Genomic DNA, 16,453 nt, shown 5'->3' with positions numbered 1-16,453 from the left:
AGCATTAACTTTTAGCGACAGTCCCCGGATATTTGAATTCTGAATCGCCGCAATATGTACCTGAAGAAACGTAATAAAAACACAGCAATACGTACCTATATCAACGTAATAAAAACGTGCCAGGGTTGACGTATTGAACCCGTGTTTTAGCGCCACTCAGTGGACATTTCTCTTTGAAACTGCGGCGAAACGTGCAGTAAGGTACGTAAAAATGGTGTTGCAGAAATGTACGCAGAGGTACGTATTTTTATGAGACTGGGTTGGGTCTAACAGTAGTACTCTGGTACAGAAATGTACTAATTAAGTGTAAAAAATGCATAATGTTCACTGTATAAATTAAATCTAGATTAATCTTTGTTACAGCTATGTTTGTTTTAAGACCAAATGCACAGATCCAATATAATGATATACATCCGATTTCTTTCTGTTTACATTTACTTTACTTAAGACATAACCCACTGTGTGTATTACTTGATGAAATGATTGAGATCATTTTGTGTGTGTGTGGGTCGGTTTAAGCGCAAGGAGATGTGAAAGAGAACTGAATTCTGTGTTTGCACGCTTTCCGCGCTTTAAGTGTGTGAGCACGGAAAACAGTGTGCAGGTACCAAATTGAATTCTCTCAACTAGATTATGCGAGTATTCAAGCTGGTCAATGAGCAACACGACTAGTCATTTTGCTTTTAAATTTCCATTCAGGTTTCTCGAACGCTTCAACCATGAACCTGGTTTCCATAGCAACCATTTCAGACCCACTAGAGGGGTGTTTTTGATGAGGTACCACATGGGAAACACTTGCGTTAGACTGCTTTTGCGCAACATGGGACACATTCAGTAAAGCTTTCTTTTTTTTTTTGGTGTCCACTGTTCAAGCAATCAAAAAGTGGTTCGGCTTAACCCCTATTGATTCTAAACATCCTGCTGTGTATTCAGCAATAGGGATCAGATCACTGCTCTTGCGAGCATATCAAGGAAAAACTGCTGAATTTACGGTGCATTGAGCTGGCACTGCATTGCAGAACTTGTGTTAACCCCCGGCTGTATTCTAGTTAAAGGTTTAACTGGCAAATCAACCACAAAGGTTGCCGGTTCCATTTCCATATTCTTAAAAGAAATGTTCTTTATCGCCTAATGTTAAGCAAAGAACCCTCTTCATATCATGAACTATTTTCTGTTACTCTTGAGTGTATTCCTTTTTTTTTTGGGGTGCCTTAAAGTCAACATGAAATCCAAAATGACTCCATTTACTCTGTTTTACTCAGAAACATGTCACATTTTAAAATAATAATTTTATAATTTTCCAAACTGCTTGTTTTCTGTGGAGCTTATACTTCAAAGTCTCAGGCAATAGGCAAGAAAATACCCTGAATGGATAGCCAGTCCATCGCAGGTATGCCATTCCAATGTTGACTATAAAGAGATAAACACCCCAAATTTTCTGTCATTATCATGTCTCACCTTCATGTTGTTCCAAAACTGCATGTATTTCTGTCTTATTTGGAACACAAAGGTTTTTGGGGGCTGAACAATAATTTTCAAGCGTCTGTATATAAGTGGTTTTCTACAAAACTAGAACTTCTTGGGATCAGGCGGTAAAACCCTTTGGTTCTAACTGAAACAATAAATGGTGTATTTTTAGAAGTTACAAGTGCTGATGACCCTGGGATCACTATTCCATCGCCGCTTGGCCTTGAACAAGGCCCTTTAGCCATGCAATCAGTGTACCGTCATTTTGAATAACACATAAGCGTTTACACCAATCACTCAAACCTGGATTTAGTGATCCGCTAAAATCTTCTTATATTACATCCTGTCTGTCGATGCTCCCGGCATAAATTATCAAATAAAGAGCCACCTCAGATGAGCTCTGCCAATATTAATACCACATTAGTACTAAGAGATGGAAACAGCGGACGCAGAGCGATGGCTCACTATTGTGAACTCATCACTGATTATTATACAATCGTCTCTCAGCTCATCTGCTGTTTATGTAACAGCGGTCTGTTCTCTGAAGAAACTTCTTTACCAAAGCCAGATCTACTGTTGTCTTAAGTGTTACTTCACACTCTTTCTGTTCATAAGTGCATGAATAATGGAAAAACCAAAATCTTGCAGTCATCTCTGTTCCTGAAGGCAATTTGGTGGAGTAAAGTCTGTTGAAGTAGTTTTTTTGTCCTTGCACTGTTATAACACTTAAAGCGCCATGTTTCTGGGCATGTACCACGGTAATGCCATGTACAGTATATATCAAAGCATCACTTGCCATGCTTCTGCTACAGTCTTTTTTAAGAATAAGAGTAAATTGGAAATGTTAATGTTGGAACATTGCTTGGTAATTTCAGTTAATTTCATTTTCATGGCAATTCTCCTCACAGTGTTGAAACATTATAGACAGGTTCAGCATTTTACAACCATGTGTCAATTGTGAAATGAGCCATTTAGAGGAAATTTAAGAGTAATTGTGCCAGTTATTTAAAATCCATGATTGTTTCCAACGAGCATTTGCTCGTTGACAGCATGAAGAGAGAAACACTCAATCTTGCCAAACAATAGTTGTGTTGTGAGGGGAGAGGGATGTTTGAAAATGAAACATTGGATTTCGATCAGGTTCATAAAGGTCACAGTAATGATTGCTGGCCGCTTTGAGCTCAGGGCTGATTCAGGAGCATATGTCAGATATTTTGATGGATGGTTAGTCCTCTGGGTAATGCGCACGAACACAGAAAAATACCTGAGTGGGGTTGACCAATAATATTCTGTGGAGCAGACAACGTACCCTTGGCCATCTGAAAAGATAAAAGTAACTTTGGTGTATTTTCGCTCTCAGTGAGAGTTGGATCTGGGCAAGAGTTTTCTTTCTTTTCATACACAACAAATAATAGAGCATTATCATGTTTCATTTATAATTTGGAGTGGAGAGTTTGTGTGATATTCAGCCATCTAATGGTGTGTCTCTGTTCTGTTAGTGGAGAAATGCATGAGCTCCATGCAGACGGGCACTCAGATGGTGAAACTGCGTGGAGGATCCAAAGGCTTGGTGCGCTTTTTCTATTTGGATGAGCACAAGTCCTGCATCCGCTGGCGGCCCTCTAGGAAGAATGAGAAAGCCAAAAGTAAGTGTCATTCTGAAGGATACGCCTCAACCCTGAATGCATTGTTTTTTATTAGTCATTTCTATCAGTGATGACGATTTATTCTGACCCTGATGGAAATTTCATTACTCAGATGTTCTTTTATAGCTCAGGATACTTAATCGTCTCAAATCATTCTCCTACACTATTAAAAATAAAGGTTGTAAAAGGGGGTTCTCACAGTGATGCTATTAAAGAACCCCAAATATCCTTTGGGGATCCCTAAAGAACCTTTCAGTGCATGGGCATAGAATACATGGGGACGTGCCCCCCCCCCCATTTTTTATAATTACATGTAAATTCGTCCCCCACACTTTTTTAGGGCAAGTGTGTACACTTTAAGATTTTCAAGGGCCAGTGTGAATAAAGCTAGATTTAAAAGCAAAGATACAAGATGACCTGACATTTTAGTCATATCCAAAACTAGACAACATTACGGAGCGCTAAACACTCTCATGCAGTGTATGTTTCATTCGTAATAGTAGCCGGAGTGCGCTCTCACACAGAAAGTCCAAAACGGACTCATAAAAGTAAAAACTTATGACGTGCGAGGAAATCCTCAATATGGACAAAGGCATCCAGCTGTCACTGTAGCTAAGCAGGAATGTTTTGACTGATGAAATGTGAAGACAATAAACACGTGATTGCGACAATATATGGTTTATGTGTGTTTTTCAAGTAATCTCCAGATAATTAATAATAATATTAATAATAATCTCCAGGTAATGAATAATAATGATAATGTACAGAAAGTGTATGAATAATGCAGTGCTAATTAGCTTAGCATTTATTACAGTATAGAAACTATTCTGCCTTATTCTGTTATAAAAATGGAAAAATATAAACCATAAAACTGTCATTAGGAAAATATAGGGAAAAAAATTAGAATACAACATTTTTGGTTATTGTCCAGCAGTGTATTTCATTTCTTAGCCAATTAAAACTAAGAGATTAGTCAAAGAAAATGGTATTACATTTGACATTTCTGTCCCCCTCGCTTCTGAAATGATGGCTACGCCCTTAAAAGCAGTGTTTCTCAATCTGGGGTGTGTTTCCCAAAAGCATCGTTAGCCAACTATGGTCGCAAGTTCCGTCGTTTCCAACATAGTTCAACAATTCGGTGTTTCCTGAAACCATAGTTCAAACAAACATTCGCAAACAGCGTCGCTTACGTGCTAAGAACTTACGTGCTAGGAACGTCTCGGTTACGTATGGTAACCCTCGTTCCCTGAAGGAGGGAACGGAGACGTCACGTCGTGACCGACAAATTGGGACTCCAAATCAGCTGGACTGTCTGGGGATGGAGTCGCCATTCTCCCAAGAGCATTGCTCGAGACAGCTCGTCGGCTGTACGGTTGAGCAGGACCGGAATGTTAACAGCACGAAGTGACCTCAGTATATATAGCTGGATGCAATAATTGCATGCCAATGTGCATTGGCTCGTTTAGTTTACACTCGAAGTAGATTGGTCTATCGAAGCGATATCCCAATTCGTCGGTCACGACGTGACTCGTAGTGACCGACTGAAAGGGAACTACAGCTCTCGACCTGTGGTTAGAAGCATAGTTTCTTGTTAGCAAGGGATATGGGCTTAAATAAATATGCTCTTGGGCACAATAAGCCAGCTAACATCTATATCTACATGTACATCTAACATCTAATCTATATCTTCCATTCTATTTAAATATATATGCATTTTAATCGATAAATTTTAGCGCATCCTCAATAAGCGCTGTTTTTGAAGAGTGCGCATGTGCATAAATGCCTAAGGGAACCCGAGAGTATGACGTAAGAGGAACCCCGCGATGAATCAAGCATCAAATAAAGCAAAATGACAGGGAACAAAACATAGTAAATTAGTCATCAGGTGCCATGCTCAATACGGCAGCATCTCAGAGATCTCGAATCAATTAATTAACATGCGTGTGACGTCATTAAAATCGGCCCTAAATTGTTGAACTAATGTGGTTCAAACGACGGAGATGCAACCATGTTCGGGAAACAGTCGTGACTGGCTAGATAGTTTCCACAACAATGCATGGTACTATGGTGGTTATTCAGTGAGTTACGTCGTTGTACGAGAAATGCACCCCTGTTTTGGATGTCTCTCTTATCGTACACACTCATGTTGGGGTTTGCAGCCTCTACTAATGAGATGATAAGTTGAATCAGGTGTATTGAAATGTGCAGTGGTGTGGAGACAGGACCGGTTTGAGAACCACTGCTTAAAGGAAACTTTTTTCTTGATGTTAGGAAAATTTTTATAATCTAAAAAACTATATAATGAAGCTTTTGTGCAATGGAAAGTTTCCATGGATGTTAAAGTTTATCCATGGAACCACAGATGTCAATAAAGAACCTTTATTTTTGAGAGTGTGAGACAGGCGTATCAACTCCTGCTCCCAGATCAGTCATATCTCATTTAAGTGTCAACTTTAATTTGACGAGAACTGTTTGAGAACCCCAATGAGTGCAGAGGTGATATAACCTGAGCATAGTTTGGGACATTTTTTAATATGTCCTTTGAAACTCAAGAGCAAACACATGTGAGATAGAAAATCTGAAAATCTGAGAAAGACTGAAGACTTGAAAAGAAAATTTAAATTTCATTTGTGATTGTTCTGTCTTATGAGGGTCATTCAAAAAAGGAATACTTCTGCATGTCTGTTGCAGTTGATGGTTTAAATATAATTTGATCGCTCTAACTGTCATGCATATGACTGGAATAGATTACAGCGACTGTATCTTGACCTGCCTCACTTGCCTTTTCTATTTCCTGAGGGTGTCCTCGACTCGCATGAGTTATTGACATCACGCCTCACAGGGGAACATTACTTCAGTAGCACAGCCGATGATTCATGTCTGAATGACAGCGCTCATTGTGTCTCACGAGAGGGGATAAAGTTCAGAGTCCCGACATTCCACCGCAGCCCAGGGAATTAATCAGCTTCTTAAGTTGACTCAATTATTCATCGGTCTTAACCGGAAAGATTGCAGTCGCCTCATTGAGCGCAAAGATGCACCAGTTGATTCGTGCTCAAAAAAACTGCCCGTGAGGCTCATTAGAGAACTTTGAGTCTATAAGGATTCATAGAGACTCCAAATGATACCAAATATGTTGACAGTGTGCAAGAATAAGATTATCTTAAGAGTGTTTGCTACCACCTCCATCTGCATTATTTGGTAGCCTAGATGTCTTCTACTGGAAATCACACACTAATTGCAATTTTTATGCTTTTTATATAAAGTTTCACTTTAGTTTTAGGTATTTAAACCACAATCAAGCTATCTTTTTTAAATGAAAAATATTGTTGCATAACAACATATAGACAAAAAGATGAACAGCTGCATTTAATATTTTGGTTAAAAAAAAAAGAACGCTACTAAAAATTTAATGTCAACAACAGATTAAACAAGCTGTGAAGTGTGGTTTTGGCTTGTAGATGAGAATACTAAAAAACATTTGGCTACTTTTCAAAAAGCTCCAGCTTTTTTTCATAACTGCATTGTTGACTATTTGTATAGTACAGTTTGCAGTTTAGCATCATTATACAAGAATATTAGAATGAAATATACAGAAAGCCATGACTGACCAATCAGAATCAAGTATTCTAGAGAGTTATTAACAGATATGTTTTTTTATATATTTATTTGTCTAAAATCCCATCTTGATATGGTGATACATTTCAAAAATGGATGTTAGCCGAGAGGCATGCGTTGAATCAGATGTCACTCCAGTAGTTATCTGGACCTGTTTTTGAGGAATGTGCTACTATAGCATGCTGTTCAGATGTGGCTACTAAAGTCTAAAGGAGCACAAATTGATGAATTACATGTTTCTAGATGGTCTGCATTGGCGTTAGAGAGTGTTTAATTTGAGGTAGCCATCTGCTCTTCTCATTTACATAATCTGTTCTTGGGAGACTTCATTACACATATTCGTAGCATTGGGATCTTGATGCGAGATGATGTTTCTTTGAGAATTTCGCAGCTTGGAGGAAAGTAGAATGTTAATGAACCTCAGGATTACAGCGTAAATGTCATCTTTTTCTGTAACTTCCCAGTGCCTATTGCAGTGTTTTTCTTCTCCTCACAGTCTCAATCGACTCCATTCGGGAGGTGTGTGAGGGGAAGCAGTCGGAGATCTTCCAGCGGTATGCCGACGGTAGTTTTGATCCCAACTGCTGCTTCAGCATCTACTATGGCGAGCACATGGAGTCTCTTGACCTGGTGTCAGGTACAGGAGAAGAAGCTCGCACCTGGATTACTGGCCTTAAGTACCTTATGGCCGGCATCAGCGATGAAGACAGTCTGGCCAAGCGACAACGCACTCGTGACCAATATCCTTCCTGATGGAGCTCCCATTCCAGAAACTCAATAACGTTGGCACTATCTGTCTTACTATTACTCAGATTTTTAGTAGATTAGGAAACATGAGCACATTGGAACTGTCAGAAGAGTTCGATTCCCTGCAGGGGGTGTGCGATATTGACAAAAAAATTATATATCGATATTTTTGTGATTTTTTTGAAAATCGATAATTAAACAATATTTTTGTTTAAAGCTGCGGTCCGTAACTTTTTTTGGTTAAAAATGATCCGAAATCAATATTTGAGCAAGTACAGTACATAACCAGCCCGTGTTCAAAACTATTGCCTTACTTTAGCCCAATTCACAAAGGTCAGCTTATAATAATGTTCGAGCATGGCACTGCGTCATTACGTCACGTCTGTATTTAATCACCATTGGTAGCGAGATTTATGGTAATGATTTTTTCCTCAGTTGGTCAGAACAAACGTGGCAGACTTGTTACTTACTTGTTCGGATGGCAATATACGGTGAAAATTCTTATTTGGGTCATATATTCCAAGACGTAGGCTAGAATCTGTGATTCTGAAGTACAGTAAATATCCACACCGGTGCGGTGACTGACTGTCATACATACTCTTCAGAACATTAGATTCATCCGCACTGGAGCCGCACCAGAGCACAACCCACGCAAGGAAGATCATTCTGCAAACCGCTGCAATTACAGGTTTTCAAACAGAGATGGCGACAAAGAGGCAAAACTTACGAACTGCAGCTTTAATTAAAGAATATTTTTTATGCCGGTACCTTGGCTGGTTTAGGCCTGTCATGGATAAATAAATATGACACTAAAACTGCCAGTAGGTGGCAGCAAGTCTCTATCTTAATGAGTGATTAACGAGTGATTCATTGAAGCATTCATTCATACGATTTGTTCGAAACGGCTTCATGTAGAAACAAAGCAAGTGGCTGTCTTTATGAATGAATTATTGAATCAATGACTCAAATTATTCATTCTAAAACAGATTCATTCAGGAACAAAACACTGTTGCTCTGGGACGTGCAAAAGTTCTGCTTTGTCTTTGTCTGGAAATATGTTCAGTGGCAAAAAAAAAAAAAAAAACAGAATTCTGTCTAAAATGTAACTCACTCAATATTAAATTCATGTTTTTTGAACTGTTGTATAAAATTAATATCACATTCTCTCACATGCTAATATTCAGGAAAACAGCTGGCACTCTTGCGTGAGTGATATTACTTAACTCTATTATATCTTATAAATATAAAGAACAAAAACCCATACAGGGATATATTTTTGCTTTACTTGAATTATAGGGTCATTCTAACTGCATTCTATTCTAATAAACTTCATAACGCATTAAATGCTTTTGGACTCTCAAGACGTGTTTTTGTTTGTTTTCTGCAAAGTGCGTGACATACTTGATAATGTCAGCTTGCATATCGTTAAAACAACAATTACAATATTATCATAGACAATAAATATCGCACACAACTAATTACCTGTTAGGGAAGCTACCGTGAAACTGCTAAACTACAAGCTACTTCTATTTTAATAGTTACGAAGTAGTCAGTTACAGTCAAACTGGCTTTCTATAAATGTAGTTAGCTACAGTCAAGCTACCTTTCATAAAAATTCACAACCATCAAGTTATTAAATCTTCTTCCCTTGGAATCAAGTGAATGAGTGACTAGTGATGTAGCTCTTCACGCTAAACCGCTACTTTTTGGAAAAAGTTGATTGTTACTTAAAAAGCTACACAGTTTTCAGAGCATCTGAGCTATTGTCACACTACTGGACATTTTTAGTAAACCTGCAACTTCACTTTTAGCAGTTTAAATGCTTGTCATGATGAAATGGCGTCTGACATGTTTGTTGTTAGTGCAGGTGTTTTACCGTTCTGTGCTCTCAGACCCTTAACTCTACCCATCACTTGGCTAAAGCAGACCTTCACAGAGGCCGATAAGAACGGAGACGGCTGCCTGAGCATCAGTGAAGTGCTGCAGCTCCTGCACAAGCTCAATGTCAACCTGCCCAGACAGAAAGTCAAACAGATGTTTAAGGTGAGCCATTATGATCTGCTTCTCTCTTTTAAAAACATTGGTATTGGTTGATAATATCCACTTGCCAAATCAACTTTTAAAAGTACAACATTTGGAAAGTTACCACAAACTGTTTGATGACTGATGACTGTTTAATGAGCGTCTTTACCTTATGCATGCTTAAACCATCAGTAAATTGTGTGGCTTTTCTTAGACTGGTCACATTGTAGATTATTCTGGTCAAAAACTGCCCACTTAGACAGGAAGTCACCCAATTAGTCTGACTGGTACGTGAAGTGACCAACCAGTTTACTTTTTTACATTGTTAGATCCTGTTAGAGGATCTAACAATGGTCCAGATCCAATTAGAAGATGCAAAAATTTTAGATCATTCCAAAAAGATGTTTAACCATTAACAACCTATGCATCCTAACACCTGTAAATCAGATTAGAGCTTGGCATTTTGAAAAAGCCCTTGCCATTTTTTTCTTTGCGTGCATGTGCATGAGACAGTTGTCCTGTATCATCTACAATTATGCTACTCTGAATATGATTATACTGCTGTCTGACCAGGTAACTGGTCAGCATTGAAGATCTTTGCAGAAAGCTTTGTGTTTTCTGGGCCTCACCATGGCCTTCTTATGGTGTGTAAGGCTCCAGTGTGCTCCATTTTTCCAGGCCGTCTGGATTACTGTGTGTGATTATGTGGTTGAGACCTCACATCAGCTGTTTGCAGGTCGCTAAGCTTCACACTTCATCAGCGTCCACCCCATCTGCTGTAAATGGACACAGATGGCCTTTAGTGTAAGGCACAGTAAACCACAGGGGGGCAATCTGGCCCTGCTATCCAACAACAGAGTGTGATGTTGAGTGTGTTTTTCACCTGAAGTCTTTGGCCCTGATTTCTCTGGCTTAACCTCACAAACAACCTGTGTGATTCTCGGCACACTGTGTTCTGGGATTTTATTTCTTTTTCTTCATCTTTACAGAAAACCAGTTTGTTTATTAATTAAAATGAAAATCAAATATATTTTAAATAATTTATATAATATATATTTTTATTGTTTTTAATTTTGTTGTTGTTTTTAAAAAACAAAATAGTATTCTTAAATTCAATATATATTTTTCATAATTTGTTCACTAAAAGTATATATATATATATATAAGAAATCAGCATATTAGAATGATTTCAGAAGGATCATGTGTGACAGAAGACTGGAGTAGTGATGCTGAAAATTTTAAAATAATATAAAACTGTTAATAATAAATAATATAAAACTGTAATTGTATCTTTCAAAAACATAAATGCAAATCTTATTGATCCCAAACCTTAAAATGTTAGTGTATAAAATATATGATATAATATTTCAATTATATTTTATCATTAGTAGTAGTAGTAGTAGTAGTCAGGCATCAATTATTATATTTATGGTTAGTGATTTGAACAAATCCCTAAACCTACATATTAAACCTGCACATTTTGTATTGTTAATGCGAATGTGTGCTGTCTTTTTTTGTTAACAATTGGACTTGTGATCTTTACCTGGCGAACAATAAAATAAGAGAAAAAATCCCATAGACTTACATTGACTTATATCTAGAGACCAGCATATCAGAGAGGCATGGCATTTAACATGAGTCAGTAAATAACCTAGCAACCACTCAGAATATATTAGCAACATAGCAATACCCTTACATCCACCAACTGCACTCTTTTTTTCTTATTTAGTAATAAATGTCTAATGTATAAAAAGTTCCCTTTTAGATTTTGTTATGTACTTGATTACATTTAATTACATTTAAAAGGAGCTTATTTTAGATACCTCAGTCCGATATACTTCCCATGCGGCTCTCCTGAGCAGCTTCAGTGTTTGTGACCTGTTTTCACGCTTCTCTCCATAAAGCAGCAATTCTCAGACGCTTAGCTCCGGGTTTATTACATCCTCCACGCCTCGGCTCACCGCAAGCCTTTATGTGTGTGTTTGACTCAGCAGCTCTCCGGATCAGCGCCGGCGTCTGAGCCCGGGATTCACTGAGCTGAGAAAACACTTTTGGGCTCTTATGGGCTGAGAGCTGCAGGAGATGTGGAGGCGCTGTTGTTTTCTAGGGTTTGACTTCTCAGCGTTGCGGGGGTTTAATTGTGACAGTGGGTTGCTGCTGGTGAATGAGCCGTTTCTGCAGTTGATTGAAGAGCTGCTGGTTTATCTTCCATCATAACTAGTGATCAGTGACTGAAATCCGGCAAATCTACCCATCGCTGTGCATTACTGTTTTTACAGAAGTTCAACTAAATATTTACATTTGAACTAAAATGGTTACAGTTCATAAACCCTTTGGACGACATTTTTTTTTTAGAAAGAATATAGAAAGGAATGGTAAAAAAAAAAAAATGCAGAATATGTATTAGAATATGTACTGAAAGTGATAAACAGTTTATCTGCATGAAACATCTTTACAAAAAGCATGGCAGTGTCTTTGTTGAGGCCTATAACACAATGGAGTCAAAGTCTGACTATATTCTGTTTCAGATATGAGGAGGATCACTCATGTGAATTTTTGGTCACACTTTAAATAAATTAACTACGACTTTTGCCTTAATAAACTCATCATTTTCTGCTTATTAATAGTTAGTGTTTAGGTATTGGGTAGGATTTAGGGGCCTAAAATATGGTCATGCAGAATAAGGCATTAATATGTGCTTTATAAGTACTGATAAACAGCCAATATGCTAGTAATATGCATGCTAGTTAATAGTGAGAATTGGTCCTTAAAAATAGTCTTCCCGAATTTTTTAAACAAAATAAACTGCAAGTAAACAGTCATCCAAAGTGAATCGTATACTTATTACAGAACGGTTTTTACAGGTTCAATCTTCCTGAGCGACTATGGTTTATTGTTAATCTAAAAATGTCATCTTTTATGAGGAGTTTGCTTCACTGATGAAGCAAACTCCTCATGACTTCAGAAGACCTGAAATATCGCACATGAGTCATACGTTGCTACCGTATTTTTTACCGTAAATTTTATGGAATTTTTTTTACAGTGTATAGGCTACTTTAAAGGTTTCCTTTACGGTGATTTTACCTTTCTTTTTTTTTTTTGGAACTTATAGCTCTTGGACTTTTTATGCTTTTGTTGTATGGAAAAGTGCAGCATGGACATCCTGCTAAACTTCTTGTTTTGTGTTCCAGAAAAGCCTTTGAATGTCTACCTCAGTGACACAGTGTTTTATGACCCGAGAAAACTAGCCGTATAAAACATTACTACATCACCCAATTAATGACTTTCATGCAAAGGCAAACTATTTGCTTCACCTTAATTTTTCATGTTATTTGTTTATTTTTTTATTTTTGAGGGGGGGGGCGGAGGCAAATTCTTAATTGATAATTTAAGGACCCAATAACACTCTTTGGAGTTTTCCATCTCACTGATCTCAATCTCAGTCTTTCTCCATCACTGATCTTTAGGAGGCAGACACTGATGACAACCAGGGTACTTTGGGATTTGAGGAGTTCTGCTCTTTCTATAAGATGATGTCAACGCGGCGCGATCTGTACCTGCTGATGCTCACCTACAGCAACCATAAAGACCACCTGGACACAGATGACCTCAAACGCTTCCTCGAGACTGAACAAAAGGTGAGGTGTGTTTTGTGGGTCAAATCCACTGCATGATAAATTGGCGGCAGATACCGTGAAGCATGTTGTTTTCATGTCCTCCTTTTTAACTCGGGCACATAATTTGATAAAATACGATGTGTCATTTCCATGCTAATGTGACACCGGTGTCTTATTTATCACATATTTCGTATGTAATATGAGTAAAAATGTAGCTTTGATTTAATTAGATGGCTGTATAGTAGCAGTTTTGAATGCATTGTAAGTGTTTAATCGTTCACCTGTTCATCTTTCTTTACTGTTTGTTTGTGTTTCAGATGACAAATGTCTCAAAGGAGCACTGCCTCGAAATTGTGGCCAAGTTTGAGCCTTGTCCTGAAAACCAGACTCTGGGTGTCCTGGGTATTGACGGTATGCACTTCTTATTTCTGAAATGTATTTGCTGAAGGTTTCCTTTATAAGAGGTCCAGGGATGGTGCGATTCAGTCCATTTAAACACCAGCTGTTAGGCGTCACAATCGGACTCCATAGCGGAGATGAGCTAGCTGTGTGAGCGTGGCTCGCCGTGGTCTTATTTATCACATATTTCGTATGTAATATGAGTAAAAATGTAGCTTTGATTTAATTAGATGGCTGTATAGTAACAGTTTTGAATGCATTGTAAGTGTTTAATCGTTCACCTGTTCATCTTTCTTTACTGTTTGTTTGTGTTTCAGATGACAAATGTCTCAAAGGAGCACTGCCTCGAAATTGTGGCCAAGTTTGAGCCTTGTCCTGAAAACCAGACTCTGGGTGTCCTGGGTATTGACGGTATGCACTTCTTATTTCTGAAATGTATTTGCTGAAGGTTTCCTTTATAAGAGGTCCAGGGATGGTGCGATCACATTTACTGTCAGTAGAAATCCATGCAATGAATCCTTTTCGTGAACTGTGATGGCACGTTTCCACAGTTATTAACATCATAAATCTAGCAAAGTTTTTAATATCTTCATTTTTACAAACATTAATGTTCATTTATTGCACTATATGTTGTGTTTTATTACTTTGGCATTGAGTTACAGAAAACTGGTTAACTCTGCGCGAGTGTTTCTGATACAATGACTTAAAGGAGTGACGGCAAATTTTATATTTTTCTCTCCTCTGACCAATGTCAGAGATTTCGTCACTATCATGGGTTTTTTATTTTGCAGTTAGGGCAAATGAGAACACAAAAGTTACATTTGTTGTTGTTTGTGTTCACCACTATTGAACTTTACCCAACTGTGATGACTTCCGCTTCTGAGAAATGTGGAAAAGATCCATTGAGAGTAGTTAGATGCCATATTGAATTAATGGATGAAAACAAGGCTGAAATAAAATTTTCAATTAAAAAATGCTGGGTTAAATTCAACCCAGTGCTGGGTAAAATAGGGACAAACCCAGCAATTGGGCTGTTTTGACCCAGCGGTTTGATTAAATGTTTAACCCAAACTTCTGGGTAGGAACCCAACCGCTGGGTCAAAACAACCCAATTGCTGGGTTTGTCCCTATTTTACCCAGCACTGGGTTGTATTTAACCCAGCATTTTTTAGAGTGTATAAAGGTCCTAGATATTGTAATTTTCATCAACTCTCAATAATGTTCAAAACTGTTCTATAGAGTTTTTGTCTACTGGAAGTTTTTTTTTTTCAGAAAGACTTTTCATTAGCTAAACAATCGGTATGTTGTTAAACAAAAGTGAAATCAATTAAATACACTACACTTTTATCTCTTACAGCCTTATTTTCTGTCCTGTCTAAAATTAAATATGGCACTACCCTGATGACGTTCGTTTAAGTTTTTAAAGTATAAATCAGTTGTTGCTGAAATTATTTACGAATGAGTAATTTGTACAAAATATCTAGAATACAGAGCTATAAAATGTGAAAACACTCTAAAAATTTCTGACTTAAAAACAACCCAACTTGGGTTATTTGGCAACCCTGCGCTGGGTAAATATTGGTCGAGTTATTTTGACCCAGCTGGTTGGGTTAAATGTTTTTACCCAACATGCTGGGTTGTTTTATTTAAGTCAACTATTGTTTAAAAATTATTATATTGCTGGCTTAAATGGACTGGAAATTATAAACACACACAGAATTACTAGAGGCAACCGCAATAATCAAAAGATGAACATTTATTATTAAGCAAGAATACATGGACAAAATACAAGACAAATTGAATTAATTTGGGTGAATGCAGCAATATTACATACATTTAAACTCGTTTAACAGGCATTTTAGACATACAAAAATTTAACATTTAAAAGTAGCATTTTAATTTAAGTGTATTCAACCATTCTCTGTAGGCACTTTTTACCGAAATAGTGCTAATTCTCGTGCCGGTGTGTCACCAAAATCTGAGCCGGTGAAGGGCTGCTGTTCGCGGGGGAACTGCCTCGCGTTTCACTCGTAGCTGAGAGATGGCGTGACTGACTCCAAAACCTGCCCAAAAACAAACAGTACTGAAATTAGAGAACATATTTTAACAACAAATTAACTTAAACTCAGTACTATAACGAAGAAAATCTATTTATGTTATGCAAGGCAAAAAGCGTTTCCATCATGCTGACGCAGCTGAGTGATATCTCGTCCTTTTATGTTGCGTTGCGTAAAATAATACAATTTACAGCACAGTAAATACTTTATAAATGAAATAAAATGTATACATTCATCGGAGACAAGCTCAACCCAGCGGTTGGGTAGAAAAAAATAACCCAGCATTAAACATGACCCAGCAACTTAGTTACAGAAAAACTACCCAGCACATGGGTAAAAATATAAAAAAAATAACCCAATAAAATGACCCAACGGGCTGAACCCAGCATAGTCTAGATAGCAAAGGATTCCTATTATGGGTCCCTTTCAGGGTCCAATTCTTATTATGGGATTTGTAGTCAAAGATTTTTAACCACCATGTCAAAAAAAAAAACTACTGACACTGAAAACTTCAGTTTATTTGCAACCCCACTGGCAATTTTAAGCTGATTGATTTTTATTAACCACTTTGAATTTAGTTGCTGGTGATGAAAATCAAGCTAAAACTCTGTGACAGGAATTCGCAATCACCTCTCACTGTACCGCACAGGTTTTACGAATTACATGCGCAGTCCTGCTGGGGACATCTTCAACCCTGAGCATTACGAGGTGAACCAGGACATGACGCATCCCCTCAGTAACTACTTCATCGCTTCCTCCCACAACACCTACCTGATGGGCGACCAGCTCATGTCCCAGTCTCGGGTGGATATGTACGCCTGGGTGCTGCAGGCTGGTTGCAGATGTGTGGAAGGTGAGATTGGCCTGATTTGCTAGTGTC

The 16,453-nt window shown here is 37.9% G+C and overlaps 1 protein-coding gene across 1 annotated transcript in view; it reads left to right on the top strand.

Annotated features, from left to right (window-relative positions):
* Positions 1-16,453, top strand: part of plch2a (phospholipase C, eta 2a) — a 43,718-nt gene that overhangs the window by 2,167 nt on the left and 25,098 nt on the right. The window contains exons 2-7 of the mRNA XM_016563989.1: positions 2,967-3,113; positions 7,228-7,471; positions 9,392-9,521; positions 12,968-13,138; positions 13,435-13,528; positions 16,223-16,426. Of these exons, the coding sequence (XP_016419475.1) occupies positions 2,967-3,113; positions 7,228-7,471; positions 9,392-9,521; positions 12,968-13,138; positions 13,435-13,528; positions 16,223-16,426 (990 nt within the window). The remainder of the gene's footprint in view (positions 1-2,966; positions 3,114-7,227; positions 7,472-9,391; positions 9,522-12,967; positions 13,139-13,434; positions 13,529-16,222; positions 16,427-16,453) is intronic.

This window comes from Sinocyclocheilus rhinocerous, unplaced genomic scaffold (assembly GCF_001515625.1).
Source record: "Sinocyclocheilus rhinocerous isolate Xijiao unplaced genomic scaffold, SAMN03320098_v1.1 scaffold470, whole genome shotgun sequence".
NCBI lineage: Eukaryota > Metazoa > Chordata > Actinopteri > Cypriniformes > Cyprinidae > Sinocyclocheilus > Sinocyclocheilus rhinocerous.
This window is presented reverse-complemented; position numbering and strand designations above follow the sequence as displayed.